Source organism: Phacochoerus africanus, chromosome 3, assembly GCF_016906955.1.
Source record: "Phacochoerus africanus isolate WHEZ1 chromosome 3, ROS_Pafr_v1, whole genome shotgun sequence".
NCBI lineage: Eukaryota > Metazoa > Chordata > Mammalia > Artiodactyla > Suidae > Phacochoerus > Phacochoerus africanus.
Genome location: NC_062546.1, coordinates 74,873,777 through 74,900,868, shown reverse-complemented (window position 1 = coordinate 74,900,868; position 27,092 = coordinate 74,873,777). Strand labels below are relative to the sequence as shown.

The following is a 27,092-nucleotide window of genomic DNA, read 5'->3' as shown; positions in this document are numbered from 1 at the left end:
TTTAATAAAGATCAATAACCAACCTCTTTAATTATGTATTACAAACATTAATAAAATATTATTGAATTCAAATCTCCCAAATATTCTGTATCTAAAAACTGCATTTATTCTACCACAATTTTCTTGATTGTATATTTTCTTCATTTCTTCACCAATTTTTTTAGTAACATTTGTGAGCATAAGTTTTTTCTGTAAATCATAAAGTAAATGGACACATCTTGAAATTCTCAGGCATACAGCTTCACCAGGCAAGCACAAATAAATTTTTCTACTCTCATATGGGAGGGGTAGAGAGCAGGGGGAGGAGAGAGAGAGAATATGTTGTGTGTAACAATGTGGTATTCAGAAAGAAAAGTATAGTTACTAGTTTGCGAATTTCTAATAAAAGAAATCAAGTGAATCACAAATTACTTTTTTGGAAAAAGATGTATAAAACTATGATTTACTAGGAAAAATGTCAGCAAACACAGACAGTTGTTACAAATGAGCATAAATTAAATAGTTTTCAATGTATTTTAACTAACACTAAAATTGATAAGTTTATAATTATCAACTCTGTCTCTTGTTTTTTATTATTTTTTTTAAATCCCACCTTCACTGTCACATTGTAAACTATCATTCAGTGCAAAAAAAAAAAAAATCACAGTTTTCAACCAGGTGATACTGTAATAAGCATTAAAGAGAGAATTAAAATTACCTCTTCAATACACTGCTTACATAAACAGTGCCATTCAAAGTGTATGTGGGTCTATATGCAAAACATGTAGGGAATACATTTATTTAAGTGCATTCATATTTGCATATACATATTTGCATATTCAAAAGCCATTAGCTATGCTAGAAAATCTAAGAATCCTGTCTACTGGTCTGTAAATGGAATCCTTAAAGGGTGGCATATAATATAAATTCAAACTCACTGTGGAAGGATTGAAGAATATTGATTGTCCATTCATCTGTTAATCTTCCCGTTTTTGTGATCTGGATACATTTCAGCTGATTTGAAGATTCTCTTGATTCAATCCAACAAATCATATCTTCATTGTAAATGAAATCCAGAGTATAAATTTCATTTCCATTGACTGAGCTCAGCGTTGCCATTTTACTACCATTAAGATAGAAAACCTCGATTGTTTCTGAATTTGCAATTAACAGCATAGGCGGCCTATCTGTAGGTTCTGGAATAAAAAAGAAAGAGGAAATTGAGCTCAGTAAAAGAGATTCATAGTCACTTCTTTTTAAATATAATTTTGGGAGTTCCCATCGTGGCGCAGTGGTTAACGAATCCGACTAGGAACCATGAGGTGGCGGGTTCGGTCCCTGCCCTTGCTCAGTGGGTTAACGATCCGGCGTTGCCCTGAGCTGTGGTGTAGGTTGCAGACGCGGCTCGGATCCCGCGTTGCTGTGGCTCTGGAGTAGGCCGGTGGCTACAGCTCTGATTCAACCCCTAGCCTGGGAACCTCTATATGCCGCGGGAGTGGCCCAAGAAATAGCAACAACAACAATAACAACAACAAAAGACAAAAAAATAAATAAATAAATATAATTTTGTATTATTTATTAAAAGTTTTTCCTATATTTTATGTATCTTTAAAATTTAAAAACTTGGGAGCTCCTGTCATGGCTCAGTGGTTAATAAATCTGACTAGGAACCATGAGGTTGCGGGTTCGATCCCTGCCCTTGCTCAGTGGGTTAAGGATCCACCGTTGCTGTGAGCTGTGGTGTCGGTTGCAGACATGGCTCGGATTCCGCATTGCTGTGGCTCTGGTGTAGGTTGGCAGCTGCAGCTCCAATTCGACCCCTAGCCTGGGAACCTCTATATGCCTCGGGAGCGCACCAAGAAATGGCAAAAAGACAAAAAAAAATTAAAACTTGCTTGCAAAACGTATTTATTAGCAACCCATATATGCTTCAGTAATTACATGCTCCAATTCATTTCTTTCAGGACAACATAGTCCACTAACCATTTGTATTCTTCATTTCCTTGGTTATAACGTGTTGTCTAAATATGAGGATAATACTATTTGCTTTCATTATTAAACAAAGGAAATGCTGTGAGTTGTTTTTCTACCAATGATGATGGATCTGGATTGATCTCTGCATACAGTTTTACAGACTCCCCTTGCGAGCAAGGACATGCTTTGTTGAGGTGGATGTATGAGGTTTGAAATAGATTCTCTAGAGCAAAACATCTTTAGACTCATAAAAAGAGCACCTATGACTTCAGCCTCACTGGCTCCTTGACTGATCCCAAGAGTCAAACAATCACACATTCCCTTAGTGCCTATATTGTGAATACTGAGCCACTTCCTTCCACATTTCTCCTCTAGTCAGGAAAATAAGGTTTTATAAGCAGAAGAAACTTGTTCAACACCAATTTTTGAAAAAATGCATCTTTGCCTGTGTTAGGATTTTTTTTTTAATTAAAGTATGGTTAACTTACAGTGTTGTGCCAGTTTCTGCTGTACAGCATAATGACCCAGTCATAAATATATAAATACATTCTTTTTCTCATATGGATTGCTGAGTTTTTGATAAATACATAGTGGTTGACTAGAATTGCAATACCCTTTAATCTATAAAGTTAATAATAAAATTCCATATAAAATTAATTTTGAAAGAGTTTAGTTACATAATCATATACAGAGCAGCTTTTGTGCTAATTAGGGAATAGGAAAAATTTGGAATTCTTCAACTCCTCTTCTTTTCTGCCCTAATCCAATGGATCTCTTGGCTTCAGATGTCAAAAGTATCAGGAATCCCACCACTTCTCAGTGACAACTACTACCATCTTGCCCAAAGCTGCCATCACCTCTCAAGCAGATCATTGCAACAGCCTAACTGGTTTCTCTGCTTCCATCTATGCCCACCTTCTCCATAGTCTATCTCAACACAATAGCTAGTTATAGATATAAAATGTTAAGGCAGATCAAGTAAGTTTTCTACCCCATTACTCAAAGAGTTCCCATTTCAAAGGCTTTGAGTAAAAAATCAAAGCCTTTATAATGACCTGTAGTTAATGTGTATTCTCATCACCATTTGACCTCATTTCCTTCATCTCCTCACTACTCTCACCCTTGTTTATCTTAGTCCACACACACTGGCCTTCTTACTGTTCATGAACAATCCAAGTATGTATGCTGCCGTCTCAGAGGCTCTTCTTTCTTTCTGGAATAATTATTCCCCATGTGGTAGAATGGCTGACTTGACTTGTTCACCTCCTTTTGAATAGTATTTAAATGTCACTTTTCTAATGAGGACTTCTCTTACCACTTTACCTTGTAAAAAACTTCAAGTCCCTAGACTCTGTACATATTTCCTACTTTATTTTTCACTTATGACTACCAAATGTTGTATATATTTTATTTATTTCTCTGACATTATTTTTCTATTTCTGTTGCTCTATATCTAGCATTTAGAAAAAGTCTGGAACCTATTGATTGTTAACTACAAATTTTCTGAATAAGTCAAAAGGACATGTGGAACTCTTACACAGTAGAGTTCTTTAGAAATATTCTGTGAAATGATAGGAAATAATTGGTTTTCTTAGCCTATGAACAGAATCCAGAGAAATACTATCTATTTAGAAAATTTCATAAACATTATTTGATCATTCAAGAAACTGACACTGGGACTGCAAAGGTAGGATAAAGGCAAATATACATACAATGATGAATATAATTAATGTTTAACATTTTGAGTGTATTATTCAATGGTCTTCATCATCCTTAGTGAAAGTAGGGCTATCTGGCCCCTTGTGTTTCTTTCAGATGGAAGAGCTCTGTATTGAAGACAATTTGGGGTCTTCCCTCATAGGTTTAAAATGTCAACTGAAATGTTTCCCAACTCTTTTCATGGGTATTTGAATTTTCATTCCTAAGAAATTACTTTAATCAAGCCATAGGATTCTCCTCTGCCTTCAGAAACACACTGAAAGTCTATACTTAAAATAACAGAAAAAAATAAACAACAATAAAAATCCCAGTGAGATTATAAATTAATTAGCCCAATAGTTTCTTACCTATGGAGAAACAGACTTGAACTAGACTGCTTGGTATAAACCAGCAAAAAAGAAATCTCAAAAATACTAATATCATTTTCACAATAAAGAGTTTTCTCAGAAGCGTTAGTAAAATTGTGAATTATCTCTGCTTAATAGAAATTTGTCAAGGGACACCTGAGCTTGGTTAGCGAGTTGGGTTCTCTCTCAATATCTTAAGGCCATCTTGAATCATGTAACACTTGCCCTTGCCTTTCCCTAATTTGAAAGTCTAGACTTGGTCTCTTTTCAACACTAATAGCTCTGTTTTTCAGTTGACCTTGGCACTCCCAAAACCTGTTAAATCATGGATTTCTCAGATTATGAGGGGCTCTTTGACAGCTGTGTTATCAGTTTAACAAAGATATACTGACGCTAATGTCACTGCTCACTGTCTTCATTTGACAGCTGAAATATGACCTTTAGTGAAATTGCCTCTCAAAAATGAGCCACTGTTGCCAAGCTTATAAGTCCACATGTAGACAATTTCCAAACAGGCTTCCCATCAGTAAATGTAAGTATATAATGAACTTTCTTTGCAGAGAGGCTGGAATATGAAGAAGCTATGAGATCCTTGAGATAAAAAATGAATTAATGGTCAAGAATGGAAATTCTTACTTGACACAACTGATCAATATATCTGATATTTGTAGCTGATTTTGAAATGAATCAGTTGCTTGTTTTTAAAGCAAGACATATCAACCATTGATTTTAAAGGTTCAGATAAACAGAAAACCAATAAAGTCAGATGCTTCATAAACTGATACGGCTTGCTATAAAAATGGTAACTTTAAAAATTCATATGACATACTGGAGGAAGGATATTTATAATGTTAGTCTGATGTACTTTGTTTACTGAAGTACTATGCATATATGTCTCTGCTAATTATTAACTATGGTTTCCCTCTTTAGACAAATAAAACCTTATATGGGGGTGGTGGGAAGCTGCTGAAGCACAAAAATCATCAGAGGCTAAGGATATAAACATTTTTGTTCTACTTCATGATGAAAACTTGTAGAGGCTTGGCAAAGGTAGTCTGTCTCTACATTGTTCTCTAGTTGGCATTATTACCATGAGTTTCCACATCTAATTTATGACCATCATTAGCATGGGTAATGAGAATAAAAGATGACCAGAACAAATATGATGCTCTTATTAGATGTCACACCTAAGAGTTAGTGAACAGTTTCCCCAGAGGAACAGTTGCAAAACATATCAGGTGACTTCTGTCAAAGGATTTTCTACATCAACACTTAATGAGAAGTAATAAATGTTAACCTTCTACATAAAAGAGATCAAAACACAAGAAAGCACCCAGTCAATATTCTAACTTAGAGGATCAATATTTAAGTTGAATAAACCTCTATAATAGATCATCAATTGATTCATCTTGGAGGAGGAAAATTGTCTTCATCCTCTTTACTACACCCATACGTTGACAGCATAAAAACAGAGTATTTTCTCTCCCAGTTACAGAGATGTGTATAATTAGAAAATTATATTTTTCCTGTCATATATGCTATATTAATCAGTGCCACAATTTTTAAAAAGTGGAAAACTAGGAATTAAAAAAGAGAAACTTGGAAACATGAGAAATATCATTTGACTAAATTCATAAAAAATACCTATTTAAATTCAAGCCTCTAAAGCCATATCTTTGCAAACATATCCTTCTCCTTACATAGTCAAGACTATAATAAAAATATATTTATATACTCATAATAATGTGATTTTGACATATAGTTGATGCTATGTTTTCAGAGTGATAAAACTTATTTCTAAGGTTTCATTTGAACTTCCTATTTTTCAATTCAATTTTAAGAATATTAATTCATCCAGTTTCCTTTTAAGTAATTGGAACTGTGGATTATCCAGATGCCTAAAAATAAATAGAAACCTAATAAATATTTATGTATATAATATATATGTATATATAGATAGATAATATGCATTAATTAATCCTGTAATTGTAAGCAATTATCTCCAATGAATGAATTTCTTTGGATGCACTTCAATATTTGTTGTGTCAAAGATGGAAAAAAATAAGAATGTGAGGTTCAATTGGATAAGAGGTTAAATAATAACTTCCATGTAAAATATATAAAATGAAGAGTCAGAGTAAGACTAAAGCATTAGAAAAGGGGAAATTATAATCTATGCAGCTCAAAGAACAGTTTTTCAACCAATACAAGCTTAAAATAATTGGAAGAATAATTTTTAAAGTTTTACTTTTAATTGATCATATGCAAATTGTATAGTCTTTTAAAAATAAAGAATATAGGATGAAGTTAAAAATAAGAAAAATATTAACTGGTAGCAAAAAATCTATGCAAACTTTCATAGGGTTTGAACTGTAACTATATGAAACAAAATGAAGAGCAATCTCTGTAAAGAGACTAAATTAAAAACAAACAAACAAACAAACAAACTTCTGGAGTTCCCATTGCATCTCAGTTGTTAAGGAACCCAACTAGCATCCATGAGGACATGGGTTCAATCCCTGGCCTCACTCAGTGGGCTAAGGATCCGGCGTTGCCTTGAGTTGTGGTGTAGGTTGCAGATGCAGCTTGGATCCCACATTGCTGTGGCTGTGGCGTAGGCCATGGGCTACAGTTCCAACTGGATCCCTAACCTGGGAACCTCCATATGTGCCCCTAAAATGACACAAAGCAAAACAAAACAAAACAAACAAATAAAAAAGTTCTAAAATTATTCAAAGTACAGAAAAAGTTGAATATGAAATACAAGGAGGAAATTATCTAGTTTAAAAAATGGCAAAAAGGCATTATTCAAATACTGTAATAAATTATAGATCAGAATCACCCAAACCAAACAAAAATGTGGATAACGTTAACCACATAAGTGAAAAAAAAATATAGGTTTAAAATATTTTCTTTTCCATAACACATAATGCCAAATTTGGTTCTCAATTTTCCTCAACAATTTTGTTATTGGAAAAATCTCTTTACTGAACTGAATGAAATTTAGAATAAGTATATGCTGTGTCATATGTCAGAGAAAAGTATTTTATCACATTTTATAAAAAATATGAATTAAATGTGGAAACATTAAAGTGCATTCGAAACAATTTTGGGCTAAGCAAGAAAACGTAATCTCTACAACTATACTGTAATTTATCTGAGCACTAGTTTGTATTGCCATAATTCATTTATGCTGAACCAGTAATTGATTGGATGAAAATGCTTTATTATATTTTTATTTTTAGAATTTATAGATCTAAGACATTCAACTATTATCTGAAGGGGATCAGTAGGATAGGCTGCCTTCAAAAGAGATATAATTTAGTAGATAAATTAGGATGTATACAAAGTTTCATATTTTTGAAGTCAGGCTTGGTAGCTTTCATAAAAGATGTATGATATATCCAAAGAATGGTTAGATATATCTTTATAGGGTTGAATGTTTGTGTGTCCCAAATTCATATGTTGAAATCCTAACTCCCAAAGATGATAATACTGAGAGGGGTTGGGAGGTGCTTATGTCATGAAAAGTGGAATCCTTATGAATGGGATTAATGCCTTATAAAAAAGGTTTTAGAGAGATCCCTAGCTCTGTCCATCCTGTGAAGATAACACAAGGTCTGCAAATCAAAAGAGTCCTCACCAGATCATTTCAGGACCCTGATATCAGACTTCCAGCCTCTGGAACTGTGAGAAATTTCTGTTATATATAAGTCACCCAGGCTATGGTATTTTGTTACAGTAGCTCAAATGTATGAAGACTTATCTGTAGAGTTAAGTTACTGATGATGAAATTTGATTTCAGCTTTGCCTTAAATGAAAGAACAGGAATTGGACTTGAAGAGATTTTAAAAAAAAAAGAAAAAAGAAGAAAAAGAATCAGGTGAAACAAACAGCATTGACAAAACACAGATGAGGGAAAGACTAAGATATGCTGAAAAGATACTGACCTCGGTTTTCCAGTTTTCAGAGGGTAGAACAGGCATTAGTGGTGAAAGTACTTCATCATGATAATGACAACAGCTAACACCTTTTGAGCATATTTGAGAGCCAGGCACTGTATTACATGCCTTATATATATTAGTTCATTGTATAATCACAACACCTCTATGAATCAGGTGCTAACGTTACCCACATTGTATAAACAAGAAAACTAAGTTATTCAGAGTTTACCTTGCTTAAGATCACATCGCTACTAAATAAAAAGAACTAGATTCAAACTCATAAAGCTTACAGTAGCTGAGAAAGTAGGTTGAAGGAACATTGTACAGGTCATTTAATGTCAAAATGATAAACTTACATTTAATTTGAAGTGCGATGGAAAGTCAGTGTAAATTTTAGAAAGAGAATCATAATGAACAAAAATATGCTTGAAGATCAACTGGGAAATGATACATAGGAGACTGTATGGGTGAATAGAATACAGTGATAGATAAATTTCCCATCTAACTTTTTAAATTGCTTTACTTTTAAAGTGGTGTAACATAATTCATACCAGGTGGGAAGCAGTATGTAAAAGTCTTATTTATACACTGTCTTAGTGTTAAAGAATTTGGAATGCAGTTGGAAAGGAGTTAGGTAAAAGAAAAAGTTATTTCTGTTTCCCTTTAGATTGACACAGTATAGAAACAAAGAATGACCATGTGTGCCAACATTCCCATTGGAAGCAGAAGCCATTAGGAAAAATCTAAGCCCAGAGAATCCTCAGAGATTCAGGAACACATTAGCTTTCACACATGTAAATAAGAAAAGGTACTCAGCTTTTTAATTATAAAGAAGGTACCCCAAAATGTCTATAAAGAAAAATAAAACTTGTAGGCATGGATACTGGATTATCAGGATTACTGAACAAAGACTTGCTATTTTAATGCTTCAGAAAATAGGTAATAAGAGCCTAAAATGGGTGGTAGAGATATGCTGGCGTAATAAAGTAGAAATTATAAATTGTAGTAATTATTTTATGTCTAATGAGGGACATGGAGCTAAGGATTGTGTGGAAATCTGAGATGTGGGTGACAGGGAGAATGATGGCAGTATTAAAAGAAATAGGAAAGCAAAACAGAAAAGAGTCAGTTTTAAGAGGAGATGATAAGTTTAGTGTTGGCATATTAGGTCAGTGTTATGCTTTGCAGTCTCTCTTATTTTATTTTATTTTTTTTTTTGTTTTGTTTTTTAGTTTTTGCTGTTTAGAACTGTACCCATGGCATATGGAGGTTCCCAGGGTAGCAGTCAAATTGGAGCTATAAATGCCGGCCTACGTCACAGCCACAGCAATGCAGGATCCAGCCATCTGTGACCTACACCACAGCTCAAGGCAATGCCAGATTCTTAACCCACTGAGCAAGGCCAGGGTTCAAGCTTGCAACCTCATGTTTCCTAGTCAGGTTCATTTCCACTACATGGATATGGGAACTCCTGTGCTTTGTAATCTTATCTTGGGCATTGTAAAAACTCAGGTAAGCTACTGACCAACCTGAATTATAGACTTTAAAACAAATTAACCCTTTTTTGTTCTTTAGGCATTATTAATGAAATACTGGTACTTGCATTTAGAGGACATTTCAATTTGAAAGGTGATGACTGAGAAGCAATGCAATATGTTGTTTCTCAGGAATAAGGATCTTTTTACAAAAAAAATTATTGAAGCCAATAACATCATACAACATATAAAAAAGAACCTCTCATTTTGCAAATTATCAGCTCTCACAATTTCTGTTTTCTAAAGGGCCTACTCACCCCTTCAAGGAAAAATTTCTCCTATTATCTTGAAGGCTTTCCTTTGCACATGCTTCAGTAAAAAACGACACATGGAGAATTGTTTGAATATGGATTCTCCAATGTTTCTAAAGATATTTTACTGAATTTTTACATTTAAAAATGATCATATATTTCAATAAGTAAAATAATGTAAAAAAGCATTGTGATTTTAAATCAGGATGAAATAATTGTAATTACACTGAATTTAATTATTAAGGTATACAATTTAATTAAATTGAAGAATTATTTTGGTAAATCTCAAAATATAATTCTTCAAATTTTAGGTTAATGAGTTAATGTTATATTCAGTAGATATACCAGGGATGGTCAATTCACATTAGTTACTGCGAGGTGGCCTATGGCTACTTTTGAATCTCATCACTTTTCTAATTGTGGCAAACGGAAACTTCTTTAGCTACAGAAACACATTTTTCCCAATTCAGACATGTCCCTCTAAATTATCAATTGGTAATAATTGATAATTATCAATCGGTAATGAATGATTGGTAATGATTGACATATTAAAAAGTAATATATATTGGCTCATTTAAAAATTTCTTTAAAATAATTCTGGAGTTCCCGTCATGGCGCAGTGGTTAACAAGTCCAACTAGGAACCATGAGGTTGCAGGTTCGGTCCCTGCCCTTGCTCAGTGGGTTAATGATCCGGCGTTGCCGTGAGCTGTGTTGTAGGTTGCAGGCGCGACTTAGATCCCACGTTGCTGTGGCTCTGGAGTAGGCTGGTGGCTACAGCTCCGATTGGGCCCCTAGCCTGGGAACCTCCACATGCCGCAGGAGCAGCCGAAGAAATAGCAAAAAGACAAAAAAAAATAATAATAATAATAATAAAAATAAAATAAAATAAAATATTTCCAACTTTAAAGTATGGGTAGTTTAAAAAGCCCCCATCAATTTGTCTCCTAAAAAGAAAATACTGTCTCAGTATTTGCATATTTATTTATACATTTAAAAAATGTTGATCAAGCATGACTAGCTTCTGCCAGGCATTCTTCTAGATGCTAGAGATGCAGCATACAGCAGTTAACAAAGCTTCAGAGAGCTTACATTATCGTTGAGAAAACAGTCAATAAGCAAGTAAACAAATATTATTCAATACTTTTTGGCAGTGCTGAATTCTATGAAGAAAGGTAAAGCATTGGTAGTAATGAAGACACAAGGTATTCCTTAGAGAGAGTAATATAATTCAAAATATGTTTAAAACTTTGAAACAAAGAGTTTGAGAAAAAGAATGGAGTCAAGGGTGGCTCCAAGTTTTGAATGATTGGATAAATGGGGTCACATATACCACAATGACTGTCACCAGAGAAAACATTGTTAGAGGAGAGAATTAAGAGCTTGGGACATAGAATTTGATAATTCTATTAAATTTTCAAATGGAGATACTAAGTTGCATCTCAAAATTCAAGTGAGTCTGGCATTCAACAAAGTGATAAAAACTTGCAAGTCTCAGTCTCTAGATGTTTGATAACATCATGAAAGAGGATGTATTTTGAAGTCATGATACAGGATGACAGCAAATCAATAAGGAAGAGATGTTCGAAGGACTGAACACTGAGTCACACCAAAAATACTGGTAAAATGAGGATTATGCAGCAAAATAAACTGAAGAAAAATGGAGAATAAGGCACGAGAACTCCAAGAATGTGCTCCTTTAAAGGGGAGAGTATTCAAGGAGGAGACAAGAAAAGATTGTGTACTAAGGACTGATAACTGAGTCACTAGGCAACTGGAGGTCCCCAGTAAACTTGACATGTAAGAAATAAGAGTGTGAAACCCACTGCAGTGGGTTGAAGAGAGAAGAGGAGGAATGAGAGAAGGAGACAATGTACTCTGTGAGTTTTTTTTATTAAGGGAAAAGCAAAACGCAGTGGCAGCTAAAGAGGGATATATACAAAAAAGGAGGTTGTACTGTATACTCTTTACAGCATCCTTGTATACTGATGATAATGATCCAGGAGAAAAGAGAATATTTAGATTCAAAGAGTAAAGAATGGAACTGTATGAGTCCAGTTCTTGAATAGTGAGACTGATGCACAATTACAGGGACTGGCCTCAGGAACAAAGTCATTTTGTTCTTTAATTCAAATAAGAGGAAGATGAAGTGATCAGTTCTAGATTCAGACAGATTGGCAGATTTAAGAGAGTTCAGGATGAGAAAGTTGTCTTTTGATTGCTTCTATTTTCTCAGGGAAATATAAAATAAAATCATCATCTTAGACTAAGGAGTGGGAAGGTAGACAGATGGAAATTCATTATCTAGAGGTTGAAAAGGGAAAGGTCAGTTAATCAATTTCACTGTTTTCTGAGAGGGCTGCCAAAGGATGTAAACATATAACCTATATTGAAGATCACAGCTTTCTACTTTGCTATTAAAAAGACTGATTAGATCTAAGTACTCGATAGTGATTTTTTAGCAAAGTTTTAGCTAATTTACTAGATACAATTCTTATAATTAGATGATATATTGTTCTAAACCTCTAAAGTCTATTAAGCTATAATTTATCTAACAATTTGGCAAACATTATCTTTCATGGAAAGCACAGATGGAGACTGTGTGAGACCTCGTGTTAAGAAATGCTCATATACATTTAAAAATGCATTTAATACAACAGATTTTTTCTTCTCAGAACTAATCTGACTTTAAGCAGCTTGACTAGGGAGAAAATGCAGAAAACTAGTTATCAAAGTCAAGGGCAAGTATGAACCCTGGAAGAGAAGTACTCAAGATACATTCTCTAATTGCTTGCTGTTATTACCTTGTTGCTTGCAACTGATACAGGGGATGCTCTCTAAAAAAAAAGTTTTTTCTTATTAGGAAAAAAAAAAACGTTGTCCCCCTCAGGTTTTAAGCATTGGTCTCCTGAGGATTTCAGTAGCTCTATACTTCTACCTTTGCCCAACAAATCAATACTAAAGTTATATACATATGTATATACCTGACTATTCTTAAATTAAGCCACTTATAATTTCTATGAATCTAAATGTGTCTCATTTCTTTTTATTTTTCATTACATTTGTCCAGTTTTAAGACAAAGAAAGGGAATTAATTATAGAGCATAATATGACCTATCAAATTCTATATTGAAGATTTAAATAAGTTCAACAGCTATTCTATAAAAAAGTAAATATAGTGATAGAAATGTGTACTTCTACACTGTGCCATTTCTGAAGACAAAGTTTATTGACTGTCAAATCTACAGCCTGTAAATGTAGCCATCTAGTTCTGAATACCCAAAAAAAGACATCCGCCGCTAGATTACTGCTAAGATGTTAAGTGGTAAGGAAGATGGAAGACATGCATTTTTTTTTTCTGTGTCTGATATTTTTTTAGACTACAGGTAAATCAAACGTGTCATGACACATAAAACACATGACAGGTAAGACTGTTATCAATCTTGCAATTTTGTTGCTAGAAAAAAGATTTACAGTATCAAGAAAGGTGTCAGGCTGTGAAACTGATATCCTCCAGCACATACACACATGCACTCACACAAAGTGAGAAACTTAAAAAAAAAAATTAAAACAACAGACATAGAATATTCATGAGGAGTTTTATACCTCAATACTTGCAAACTCATTAACTGTGTGGGTAGAAAAAAAAGTGTGATGCTTAATTTGGGTAATAGAAATTCCACCAGAAATCCTTGCCCTGTCTTGTCATGGAATGTGATTTCCCACTGAGTAAAGGGCCAGAGAAGCAGGAATGCTCTAAAAAACAGAAATACTTTCAGTGGCCAGGCCAAATTACTAAAGGGAGTCCGTGAAGCTCTAGTATTTCTATAGGGCAAAAGCTTAGGAAATGCTGCCTGATTGAAGGTGGCATGGCTAATTCTGCAGCTACATTTGCACAGCAAGCATGCACTTAGACTGCATGTTTGCCAGGAAAGGGACCTGAAGGGGCACATTGATGGAGATTGTGCAGAACTCCCCAACCAGTATTGATGGCAATACTACAAAGGCAACTTGAGCCCTAAATAACAGCATGAAACTGGCAAACCACCCCCCCCAAGCCAAAACCAAAAACGTTATCCTTTGAATCTCTTCCAGCCTTTTAACTTTCTTTTATTGATCTTCAGTATACCAGTACTTTTATTCTGCTTCCTGAATGTGAGCATCCAACATTTACCAAGCACACACTCTGTCCCAGGCACTGAAATACTTCTCTTAGCACTTGAGGTACTTATCCCTTAGTATAGTGTATATAATGTCCTCCACTCATATGTGAATGAGCAAAAATATAGCAAATCTGGATTTTTGTATTGGTGCCGGTCTCTGAGGCTTGCTCTTACCTCAGAGCTTCTCATAAACCTCCATGCCATCAAGTGTCATTCACGGTTATGCCTGAATAAAATGACAAATGGTGCATTAACCAGACCTTTGCACTATCTCAGTTCAATGTAAAAACTCTGAACAGTGAATCTCCACATTGTCAAGACATAATTGCCTAGCATTCTGTGGGAAGACATTCTTAGCCAGATGGGAGACTGAAACAGATCTGATCTACTAGTTTTGTAAGTTATCAAGGTTACTAAGACTTAATATATCAGCCTTCCTATGAACACTTAGATTTTAACATAGGCTGTTCTTTTTTTTTTTTTTTAAGGAAAAAATAGGCATTTATATTTTAATAATTGAATTTCAAGTATCCCAAGTGGCTGAAGAGACTATGATACTCTGAGCAGGGATTCTTCTCTTTCTATATAGTCACTGGCCTCATCTCCCCACAAGCAGAGCCAACAGGAAACCATGGATGATTCCTCCACCTTTCAAAAGGAAATTTAAAAATATTTATTAGTAGATGATAATGAGATTAGAAGTAGGAGCGATAGGAAGTTACATTTTGTTTTCTTTTTTTTAAAGAATTATAGCAAAGAAAATAGCGAGTGGTATGAACACATTCCTATTACTATTTGGAAGTGTGCTTCCATGGATTACACAGGGATTATAATTTGTATTTCTTACAATGGAGAGGCCCATTGCCTAAAGAGTCTCTCCCCTGCCCCTTCGCTAAAATAGTGCACAGCAAAGCCTAAGCTGTAATTGAAGCCCATAATTATTTCATGGTCTCTTCTTCTCCCTTTACTCCGGTTGCTTTATGGCAAAGAGGTATATCATCCCCCACATGGTGCCATTTAATTCAGCACCTCTACACTGATTTATTTACCGCTCTTATTTTACTACTGCTTTAGTGCAATCAGCAGATCCCTACAGATTCTGTAGAATCGTATGCTGGGGGTAAGTGACTGCCCTCAGCAAGTGGTCAGGGCATTGAAAATCATAGTCCAAGAGCCTGAATTTATCAGTTCATTTAAAATTGCCAACAGTTCATAAAGTAAATACCCTTGGCTATTATTTTGACTCTCACAGATTCTGTATAAGCTTGTTTTCAGCCCTGGGTGCCCACATTCAACACTTACTTCTATACCAAAATCAGTATGCATCAGTTAAAACAAAGTAAACTAAATTAAAAAACAAAAACCTTTTCATTTTTAGATTCAGTAAGTCATTATTACAATTCTAATATGAAAAAATGTAAAAATATATAGGGTGTTTTATAGCTACCTAGAGGTGTTTAACAGAAACTTTAAAACAACTCTTTTCAAATGACAAGTCCTAATATTTAATTCAAAAATCAGTATTTTTTAAAATGTGTCCCATTCTAAAGTAATGAATACTTCATCATGACATTTGCTTTCTAGCATGCCTCCTTCTACATAGTAATATAAGTAATATACTTATTTAAAGTTATTTTTTTAACATACATTGTAGACTTTCTTCCATTTGGAGATTACCTAGTTTGATATCACATGGACAGTTGGGCTAGATTGCCTTTGAAGTTTCTTCCAACTTTGAAACACTTGATTCTATATTTCAGTAATCGGGTCAATCTTATTAAGTGCAGAAATGACTTTGTCTGTATTGCATCGATTATCAAGAATGAAAAAGCCTAACATTAATTTCTTCTTCCATCTGCCACAGGGCCTGAAATCCCCTTCCCCTATTAGAGTTATTTCTTAAAGTTGCTCTTAAGGCTTATGAATTTTACTTGAATTTGGTCATTATACGACAAAGGAGAGGTAATCAATTAACTTAATTTACCTAATTACTATCAATTGTCACTTTGAAACTAATATCCACAGGCAAGCTTTGGGGTAACTGGCTGGGGAGTGACCATGACATTATTTTGTGTTGAACAATTTATCACCTTTATAAGCAGCTTCCTAGCCAATTGACTCTGCCTCTCTTTGCTTTCATGTAAAAGGCTGCTTCTCCTAGGATCTTTTCTTTTCCCATCTATTATCCAGTTATGGCCTTTGCAGAACTCATCTCTTGTGTCAAGTCCTAGCTGCCCATTGTATCCCTTTGGCTTTATATTTTTATATTGTATTTTCTGTCAAAAGCCCAGGGATCTTTTATACACATGTACCGTTTTGGGTCAGCCCAGTCTACCATTCCTAGTTTCACACTGGGATCCCTGGAACTCTGGCTTGACTAAACTGAAAAGTCAGATTCCAGAGTCCAGGAGGGTAGAATTTTAAAGGGAAAAAAAAAAAAAAAAAAAAAAAAGAGGAGCTAATCTAAGCAGCTAAGTGGTAGAAAAAAGGGAAAGTCAAAGCCTTCTGACAAATGGGGTTTACTTTATAATTGTTTCATAGCACTCTTCAGTCATAGAAATACCATAGTAAATAAAATTGCCACAAAAATTGTAAAGCTGATGTATGAAATTAAATTTTATATATAATGTAAGCAAAAAAAATCACATTCAGGAGTTCCTGTCGTGACTCAGTGGTTAACGAATCCGACTAGGAACCATGAGGTTGCGGGTTTGGTCCCTGGCCTTGCTCAGTGGATTAAGGACCCGGCATTGCCGTGAGCTGTGGTGTAGTTGCAGACATGGCTCAGATCCTGCGTTGCTGTGGCTCTGGTGTAGGCCAGCGGCTACAGCTCCGATTAGACCCCTAGCCTGGGATCCTCCATATGCCACAGGAGTGGCCCTAGAAAAAGGCAAAAAGACAAAAAAATAATAAATAAAAATTAAAAATCAGATTCATTTGCTATCAATATGAGGAAACTAAGGCAAAACTGAGGTTTTCTTATGTACTGTGCAACTACATTGGTTCAAATGTCCATGTAACCTTCAGAACTAGTCAGCATGAGTTGTAGACTTGTACTCAGTTACTATAGTATCCATTTTCTTAAAATTACAAACCAACAACTGGGAAATGGAGAGAGTATAAATTTTAAATAGGTTGTTCTGAATGTTGGTATTTTAGCCAAGATTTGAATAAGAATGTAAATATCATAGGGAAAACCATTGCAGGCAGATAAAACAGCAAGTGGGAAGACCTCAAGGCAAGAGCAAAATGATTGAAAGATAAGGGAACCCTTGTGGCTAGTGGGTGATAAAAGGAGAAGTGGTAGATGAGATGGGAAGGTAAATGGTAGCAGACCATTCATCCTTAGAGGTCCTGTGAGAAGTTTGGGTTTTCTATTTAACGTGAATGAAAATTACTGGGAGATTTTAAGCAAAATAATTACATGGTCTGGTGTATATTTTAGTAGATAACTTGAATGCATCATGTGAATTTTAGGGGAAAAGCAGAAGCTTACAGAAACCACTTAGGAATCCACTGTAGAGTCTACAAGAGAGATGAGTAAACTTAAATCAATTAATTAATCCATTTCTTTTGAACACGTTTTTGTTCATTAGAAACTTCTTATAATGGGAGTTCCCGGCACAGCGAAGCAGAAAAGAATCTGATTAGGAAACATGAGGTTGAAGGTTTGACCCCTGAGCTCGCTCAGTGGTTAAGAATCTGCTGTTGCGATAGGCTGTGGTGTAGGTCATAAATGAGGCTCAGATCCTGTGCTGCTGTGGCGTAGGCTAGCAGCCATAGCTCTGATTTGACCCCCTAGCCTGGGAACCTCCATATACCATAGGTGCAGACCTAAAAAGCAAAAAGAAAAAGAAAGAAAGAAACTTCTTATAATGGAAGGAGTTTTGTAATGATCAGTGACAACTGAAAGAACTGCTTTGGATTTCTAGGTATGGATCAGTGAATTAAAATGAAGGGAAAATCTATTTCTTCAAAGTCCATATTGCTCTACTACATTTCTAATGAAAACGAACTGAACTGCAAAAGGAAATAAATGCTGGAAGGACAAAAAAATAAGATAACTTACCATTTTTGGCTCTGCAAGATCTGTTGTCTGGCTGCATTAGGTAGCCTTCCACGCAACTGCAAGCATAGGATCCATATGTATTTACGCAGGTCTGGCTGCATGTACCATAAATAGCACACTCATCTTGATCTAAAAGTAAAATTGACATCATTTCTAAGCAGATTTATTTGGGGGCTTTTTTTTTTTTTTTGCCCTGAAGAAAATATTTTTTTTTTCTGAACATTGGAAGTAGGCTATTGTTTTAAAAAGAAAGAGCGAACTCCCATATGTCTTTTCAAAACATTACTAACCAAATGTAAAATTCATTATTGCTTTAATAGTTACAGAGATATAAGATCAAACTGAACATCAAATTTTTACTTTAAAAGACAATTATTTGTATTTTTTATGGGAAGGCTAAAAGTCCTTGGATATATGTGTGAAGGTATAAAATACACTTCGATGAATATCTTCTGAAGACTTCTAGTATTTTTGACACTGATTTTTTCACTCTTTTAACAAAGAATTAGTCTGGCAATGTGATTTTCAATGAGAAGCTTAAATAAGAGTTCCCTGTAAGCCACCAAACAACCCTCACTAAATCAAAAGGAGGAAACTATTAAGTGCTTGTTGAAAAGATAAATTTTATCTTGTACAATTTATATTACATTATCTTTGGTGCTTCTATTTCTTCCCTCCTTCCTCTCCCAATACTTTCTTCCTTAAGCATCTTTTCAAAATCTCTGTAAGCAGCAAGTAGTTAATGATCCTTAACCAACTGGGCAAATTAAAAAAAAAAAAAAAAAAAAAACTCTGTCAGCTAATAATTTAGACAAACGTCTATTTTAGTCTCTCGTGTACCAAAATCTGTATTAATCCATAAAGAAAACAAAATTGATAAACATGGTTGCAACCTCTAGGTTAAGCAAGTCTAGTGAACTAGAATTTGATGTCTATGCATTTCCTTATAACAAAGGCAAATTCTAGTTATGATAAAAACATAGAGAAGTAAATGAACCTGCTTAGAATTGAAGGGAGAATTTTAAGTGAAGGCTGCATATTGAGCTGTTTAAAGAATGATTTAGATTTACTGAAAATAAATAAAAGGGATCAGATAGAAAGAGGCATTTCAGTTAAAACGGGGTATAAAAAGCCACTGGGAGGACACATTAGGGATTTCAAAGAAGTATAAAGAGTCAAGTGCAATAAGGATGTATAAGAAGTAGGAAGAAGAGATGATACCAGGAAAAGAGTTTGGGGACTGGATAATGCAGTTATGTGTATTCTAAACTAAAGTGTCTTACATTACACATAGGCATTGTATTTTAAAACTAAATAAAGTATATGAAAATGGATTGGTAAATGTTGATAAGAGATCCTGGAAAATTAGCTATGTACTAATTTCACAAAAGAAATGATATTTTGAAGTCATAACATTTTGAACTAAAACATTGGCAGTGGTAATGGAGAAGAGGAAATGGACTCAAAGGTTTAAGAAAAACAATAGAATAACATGGGAAGACTGACTGGATATAATGAAAGTTAATGGTTGTCCAATTTTATAAGAAGTATAGATTCGAATGGAGATACCATGGGCAGAGAATGAGTTTGATTTGCTTGTGTTCCATTTGAGGGGTCTGTACAGCATCCTTGAGTAAACGTTTAAGAAGTAGTTGGATATATGGGACAAATAATACCAGGTGAGATCGGTCTTGGAGTATTTGGGACTCAACAGCATGGGATAATAGATTTAAAAAAAGAATAGCAGAGGCTTAGATCCCACAGACAGAAAGGGAAAGTCAGAAAAATTTAGCTGTAGAAAAATACTGCAGGATACAGATATGAAAAAGGTGTGTAAGAAAGAGAACTCCATGAGCTTCCTTTATGGAGGATACTTCAGGAAAAGTCTGAAGAGTTAAGAAAGATGAGCTTTTCAAGAATATCAATGTTCCAAAATGTTATAGGCAATGAAGAAATCCAGTAAGATAAAGATGGAAGTTGCCATTTGCAACTGGTGTAGTCACCTTGGCAAAAAAGGAATACTGTTGCAAAGGGAAGACAGTTCTTACCTAGGATATTTTACTTAGTCCCTAAATGGGACAGGGTACACTTTGGCCTATTATAGGTTAAACTTTGGCCTACTAACAGAGTTCAGCCATTCAAGCTTGGGAATTACTGAATTGGAAGGGAATACTGAACTTGAAGGGAATACTGAACTCCTGGAAACAATTTTTGAGGATGGGGGTGAGAGAAAAAGACAAAACAAAAAAGAGAGGGGGGGGGGGAAGCTAAAAAGATGGCTTAAGACTATGATGGTAAGTGGGCCACTTGGGTAGAATAAAAATATATATATTTAGTCTCTAGCCTCAGTTTCTGGTACAGAGTTCCTTATAATTTTCTGAGCTATGGGAGATATCTTTTGTTACATAATGAGTCCCTTTGAAATACTTGAGTTTATATGAAAAAAGTGACCTGCAATGGGGCTGGTCACCAAAAAGACCAAATACACATCAGAGGGTGGGAAGTCTCAGCGCCACCATGTAGCCCCCAGCTAAGAAAGGAGTTTACTAAAGAAAAGCAAAAAGAGGAGTTCCCGTCGTGGCGCAGTGGTTAACGAATCCGACTAGGAACCATGAGGTTGCGGGTTCGGTCCCTGCCCTTGCTCAGTGGGTTAACGATCCGGCATTGCCGTGAGCTGTGGTGCAGGTTGCAGATGCGGCTCGGATCCCACGTTGCTGTGGCTCTGGCTAGGCCGGTGGCTACAGCTCCGATTCAACCCCCAGCCTGGGAACCTCCATATGCCGCGGGAGCGGCCCAAGAAATAGCAACAACAACAACAACAAAAAAGACAAAAGACAAAAAAAAAAAAGATTGCTGGGTAGGCAAGGAACCATTTCAATTGGGTAACTATACATTTGTATGACATTAATTTGCATTTCTCTCAGATTTCTTTAGCTTCATGTAATAGCCTGCATTCCTAGAAGGCTCCTTTGAAGTAAGTAGCTTTGGGGATAAAAAGAACAACATTCTGGAGGAAGTCTACAGTGACATTAAATGAAGTGAAATTATATCTTGTATTTGGTAAATCCCAGCCCCAGTGGAAGAAATGAGGATTCTTAACTATTTTCACCAATTTTTTTCAATTTTAATATTATGGGTTCCTACTCAGTTTACTGATGTATGATTATGCTATCCAGGAAAGCAATACATACAATTAATGCTTTCTTTGTTCCTTTTCCTTAGTCAGAACATGCTACTGTGATAGTGACATAAAATTCAGCTGCAGGATTTCCCGTCGTGCCTCAGTGGTTAACGAATCTGACGAGGAACCAAGAAGTTGCAGTTCGATCCCTGGCCTTGCTCAGTGGGTTAAGGATCCCACATTGCCCTGATTTGTGGTGTAGGTTACAGACAGGGATCTGATCCCTTGTTGCTGCGGTTCTGGCTAGGCCAGCGGCTACAGCTCCGATTGGACCTCTAGCCTGGGAACCTCCATATGCCGAGGAAGCGGCCCAAGAAATGGCAAAAAAAACAAAAAAAATTGGCTGCAAAGAAACAGGTATGTCACCTCTTGTGCTGCCTTCTTTCTCCATTTAGGGACAAAGAATATCCTGGCAATACCTTCAGGAAATTATAAATGATGCTCAGACTTGGCCATCCAGGAGTGCAGAGAAAGTAAAAAAATAAAACCTCCTTTTCCATTGGTCAACTTTTATGATTGCTGTATAATTCCCTACTCATGTTCAATGGAAGAAATTAATTATAATGTTTTTTTATGGATTTTAATGAGAGACTCAGGAAAAAGAAATTCTTGAAAAAAGAAGCTGAAAATTCTGACTCCTATGGGGGTGGAATATAGGAAAAGAGTGAGAAGGATACAGGATAAGTATATTGGTCTACCTTGTGTGAATGACAGGGGTGGTTTTGAAGTTGAAATTGCATGCATGTTCAGAAGGTCTGACTTTTGTGATTTTAATGGCTCTAGTGTTACCAGAAGTTCTAACTTTTTTTCTCAGAAAGTCTGGACCATTGTGTGCAATTTTTTGATTTTTACATGTTGGTTTAAAATATTAGTCAAATAAATATACCAGTTTGGTCAGATTATGCAATCTCTGAGTTTGATAAACATTTAATAATACATGTTTCTATAACATTTGTGTTACATAGAAAAGAAAACAAAACATCCAATAAAATAAATATTTAAACCTTGATGCATACTATAAAACAGTGAGCCTCTTCAGTATAAGAATAAACAGGCTCTGAAAATTTGCATTTTAGTCCCAAGTCTATTACTAAAAAAGATGTGCAGACTTAAGTAAGTCTCTTAAATTTCTCAGGATCTTTGTTTTCTAAATTTTGTTTTTGGGATTTTGAAAAATATTCTGAGGATTTTTTCAACTCTAAGATTCTGTTTCTAAGATGAAAGTGATAATATTAAAGCAAAGGTTTAATGTAATCAGCAAAGCACCAATTTCTTTGGAAAATATTCTGTTTATTATTGGTGCTGGTAATGCAGATATTCCTCAATTGTATCCATAGATTCTGCATTCAGTGTTTCTATGTATAGATTCTAAATACTGTACAAAATAATATATTATTTATATTGTGGATATGTTAGATTTATTTATTTATTTATTTATGGCCATACCTGTAGCATTTTGAAGTTCTTGGGCTAGGAGTCCAATTAGAGCTGCTGCTGCAGGACTATACCACAGCCACAGCAACAATGGACCCAAATTGCAGCTGTGACTACTAGCAGCTTGTGACAACACTGGATCCTTAAACCACTGAGAGATGCCAAGTATCAAACCTGCATGCTAATGGATACTAGTCATGTTCTTAACTCACTGAGTCACAATGGGAACTCATTTATTTATTTATTTATTTATTTATTTATTTATTTATTTACATACAAAAATACACACTGGCATCAATAGAATGGAGAAGTAACCTAAAATAGTCCAGTATGGCAGAGTGGAATCATTTCAGAGAGTAAACATTTGCTGTAGAGCACTCAAAAAAGCAACAATTAAGACATCAAAAAATATAAATATTACATGTTTATCATTATTGCTGTTGGTCAAATACCAATCACCTGAATTATCATGTTATAAAAATATGGCATGAATGGCCATACTACCCAAAGCAATCTACAGAGTCAATGCAATCCCTATCAAATTAACTCTGACAATTTTCACAGAAATAGAACAAACAATCCAAAATTCTATATGGAATCACAAAAGATCCAGAATTGCCAAAGCAATACTGAGAAACAAAAACCAACCAGGTGGCATAATGCTCCCAGACTTCAGGCAATATTACAAAACCACAGTCATCAAGACAGTATGGTACTGATACCAAAACAGACATACAGTCCAATGGAATAGAATAGAGAGTCCAGATAAACCCAGACACCTATGGTCAATTAATCATTGACAAAGGATGCCAGAACAACAAATGGGAAAAAGTCTTTTCAGCAAGTATTGCTGGGAGACCTGGATAGCTGCATGCAAATCAATGAAACCAGAACACACCCTCACAGCATGCACAAAAATAAACTCAAAATGCCTTAAAGACTTTGAATATGACAAGACACCATTCAACTCCTAGAAGAAAACATAAACAAAACATTCTCTGATATTAACCTTGAAAAAGACACATGAACCTGCAGCACTATTCATAATAGCCAAGACATGGAAACAACCCAAATGTCCATTGACAGATGATTGGATTAGGAAGATGTGGTATATATACACAATGGAATACACTCAGCCATAAAAAAGAACTAAATCATGCCATTAGCAGCAACATGGATGGAACTAGAGACTCTCACACTGAGTGAAGTCAGAAAGAGGAAGACAAACACCATATGATATCACTTAAATCTGGAATCTAATATATGGCACAAATTAACCTTTCCACACAAAAGAAAATCATGGACTTGGAGAAGACTTGTGGTTGCCAAGGGGGAGGTGGAGGGAGTGGGATAGATTGGAAGCTTGGGGTTAATAGATGCAGACTATTGCCTTTGGGATGGATTAGCAATGAGATCCTACTGTTTAGCACTGGGACTTATGTCTGGTCACTTATGATGGAGCATGATAATGTGAGAAAAAATAATGTATACATGTATGTGTAACTGGGTCACCATGCTGTATAGTAGAAAATTGACATAACACTGTAAACCAGCTATAATAACGGAAAAAATAAAAAAATCACTGTATGAAAAAAAGAATATGGTATGATTCTTATTAACCCAATTTAGTTAATGAAAAATATCTGCTATACTACATCTATATAACAAGCAAAAAACATTTAGAATGTTAAAATAATTAAGTCCAAAATTTTAGTGATTATGCAAAAAATATCTCATTACCTTCTAGTCCCGCAATTGAAATTACTGCAATATGAATTGAAAATTGATTCGTATAAATGCTTATCAAATGCTTAGATATGTGATTTGGGGGTAGTACCAACTTTTAAATCTTAGGAAACAAACAAAATTAAAGTGAACACAAATACTCTATGGAACACACAGTAGGTGCTCAAAGATATTTTATTAAATTTCTGCCAACTAGCCTGTTAAATTTTTTTTAAACTTTAAAAATTTGTTTGAATAGAATTATATATCATGCTTACCTTTACAGCTTCTTTTATCTTCTTTTATTTCAAATCCATCCTCACAGTAACATATTGTACTATTTCTGACAATGGCACATTTATACTGACAGTTCAAGTGCTGGCAACTGGGTAACAGTTCTGCAGAGGAAAAACAAAGATATTATCTCTATATAACTGTGCTCACATGTATACTTTTTAAATTTGAAAGTTAATATTTATTGCATAACCTTAATAATAGAGTTTTGATTGGTTCCCTAGATAGTTTCTAGGATTGGTTAACAGAATAAATAGTATCTATTGCCTCTAAAATATAGTTGGTTTGCATTTGCTTGAAGAATTATTAATAAAATTTTAGATCAATCTGTTCAGTCTTACACTTTTTTGCTTATTATGTATGTTCAAAGTCACTAATCCTTTCAAATTCTGGTAAATTAAATTATTTCAGGAGATAAAATGTCAACTCTGTGGTTCATTTCACCATTTATGCCGTCCCATCTGACATATCAATTGATTTTCTATCTTTTGAGGGCTTGTTTTGATTTACTAATCCATGAATAACCTTCATAGTAATCAATGTGAATACATTATATTTCAATAATTGATCTCTCATTGGTAGTAAAATATTAGACAAATATTGGACATAATATATTTCATTATATCTAAACTCTTTCAGGACAAATACATCATTGAAACCAAAGTTAGCAAATCCTCAGAGCAAATTAGAATTCAATATGATAAATACACAAAACAGAGATGAAGTGACAGAGGCATATTCATTGCACAAATAAATTCTAACAGGAATAAGATTTGTTAAATGAGAGAAATATATAGGATAGAAAGTATGACTGATCATGCTGTCTGAAAATCAGGATATTAATGGGTTGTACAATTTCTTTTTTTTCCCTGGGGAGAAAAATAAGGGTTAAAGATTAAAGTTAAATAATTCAAAATAAATGGTTGTTTGCCACAAGTTTATATTGTGCTTCAGAAATACAGTACGTTTTAATAAAAATATATGAAAAGTCAAAGTGGAAAAGAAGAATTAGAACATTCTAAACGGAAAATTTGTTATTCCACTAAAAAACAAATTACCTATAATATTTTCTTAGCCCAATTACTTCTCAAGTCTTTCATGCAACTATGTTATGTAATTTCTCTCCTTAAAACTCTAAATCACCTTTAATGGGCACTCACTTATGATGATCTTACTTCCTACTCCCCTGAGAAAAACTGAGGCAATTCAAAGAGATTTTCCAAAGATTTATGCTTCACCTTTACCCACCTCTACATATTTTTTACTTTATTTTTTTATTACTCAAATGAATTTATCACATCTGTAGTTGTATAATGATCATCACAATCCAATTTCACAGGATTTCCATCCCACAACCCAAGCACATCCCCCCACCCCCCAAACTGTCTCCTCCAGAGACCATAAGTTTTTCAATGTCTGTGAGTCAGCATCAGTTCTACAAAGAACTTCAGTCTGTCCTTTTTTCAGATTGCACATGTCAGTGAAAGCATTGGATGATGGTGTCTCATTGTATGGCTGACTTCACTTAGCATGATAGTTTCTAGGTCCATTCATGTTGCTAAAAATGCTGGTATTTCATTCTTTTTGATGGCTGAGTAATATTCCATTGTGTATATGTACAACATCTTCTGGATCCACTCCTCTGTCGATGGACATTTAGGTTGTTTCCATGTCTTGGCTATTTTAAATAGTGCTGCAATGAACATCAGAGTACATGTGTCTTTGCGAGTCATGGTTTTGTCTGGATAGATGCCCAGGAGTGGGATTGCTGGATCAAATGGTAGTCCTATTTTTAGTTTTCTGAGGACTCTCCATACTGCTTTCCACAGTGGTTGCACCAATTTACAATCCCACCAACAGTGTACTAGTGTTCCTTTTTCTCCACACCCTCTCTAGCACTTACTGTTTGTAGACTTTAGGATGATGGCCATTCTGGCTGGTGTAAGGTGGTACCTCAGAGTGGTTTTGATTTTCATTTCTCTAATAATGAGTGACGCTGAACATCTTTTCATGTGTTTCTCGGCCATCTGTATGTCTTTTTTGGAGAACTGTCTGTTTAGATCTTCTGCCCATTTTTTGATGGAGTTGTTTGTTTTTTTGGTATGGAGCTTCAGAAGGTGTTTATAAATTTTGGAGATTAATCCCTTGTCAGTTGAATCACTTGCAAAGATTTTCTCCCATTCTGTAGGTTATCTTTTGGTTTTCTTTAGGGTTTCCTTTGCTGTGCAGAAACTTTGAAGTTTGATGTGGTCCCGATTGTTTATTTTTCTTTTTATTGTCAATACGCTTAAGAGGTGGATCTGAGAAGATGTTGCTGTCGTTTATGTCAGAGAGGGTTTGGCCTATGTTTTCCTCTAGGAGTTTGATAGTGTCTGGTCTTATATCTAGGTCTTTAATCCATTTGGAGTTTATTTTTGTGTATGGTGTTAGGGAGTGTTTTAACTTTGTTCTTTTCCATGTGGCTGTCCAGTTTTCCCA

At 34.9% G+C, this 27,092-nt stretch overlaps 1 protein-coding gene across 1 annotated transcript in view; it reads right to left on the bottom strand.

Moving 5' to 3' along the window:
- LRP1B (LDL receptor related protein 1B) overlaps nucleotides 1-27,092 on the bottom strand; it is a 1,901,444-nt gene that overhangs the window by 1,013,037 nt on the left and 861,315 nt on the right. The window contains exons 4-6 of the mRNA XM_047772014.1: nucleotides 24,599-24,718; nucleotides 17,981-18,109; nucleotides 918-1,175 (exon numbers count right to left, since the gene is read on the bottom strand). Of these exons, the coding sequence (XP_047627970.1) occupies nucleotides 918-1,175; nucleotides 17,981-18,109; nucleotides 24,599-24,718 (507 nt within the window). The remainder of the gene's footprint in view (nucleotides 1-917; nucleotides 1,176-17,980; nucleotides 18,110-24,598; nucleotides 24,719-27,092) is intronic.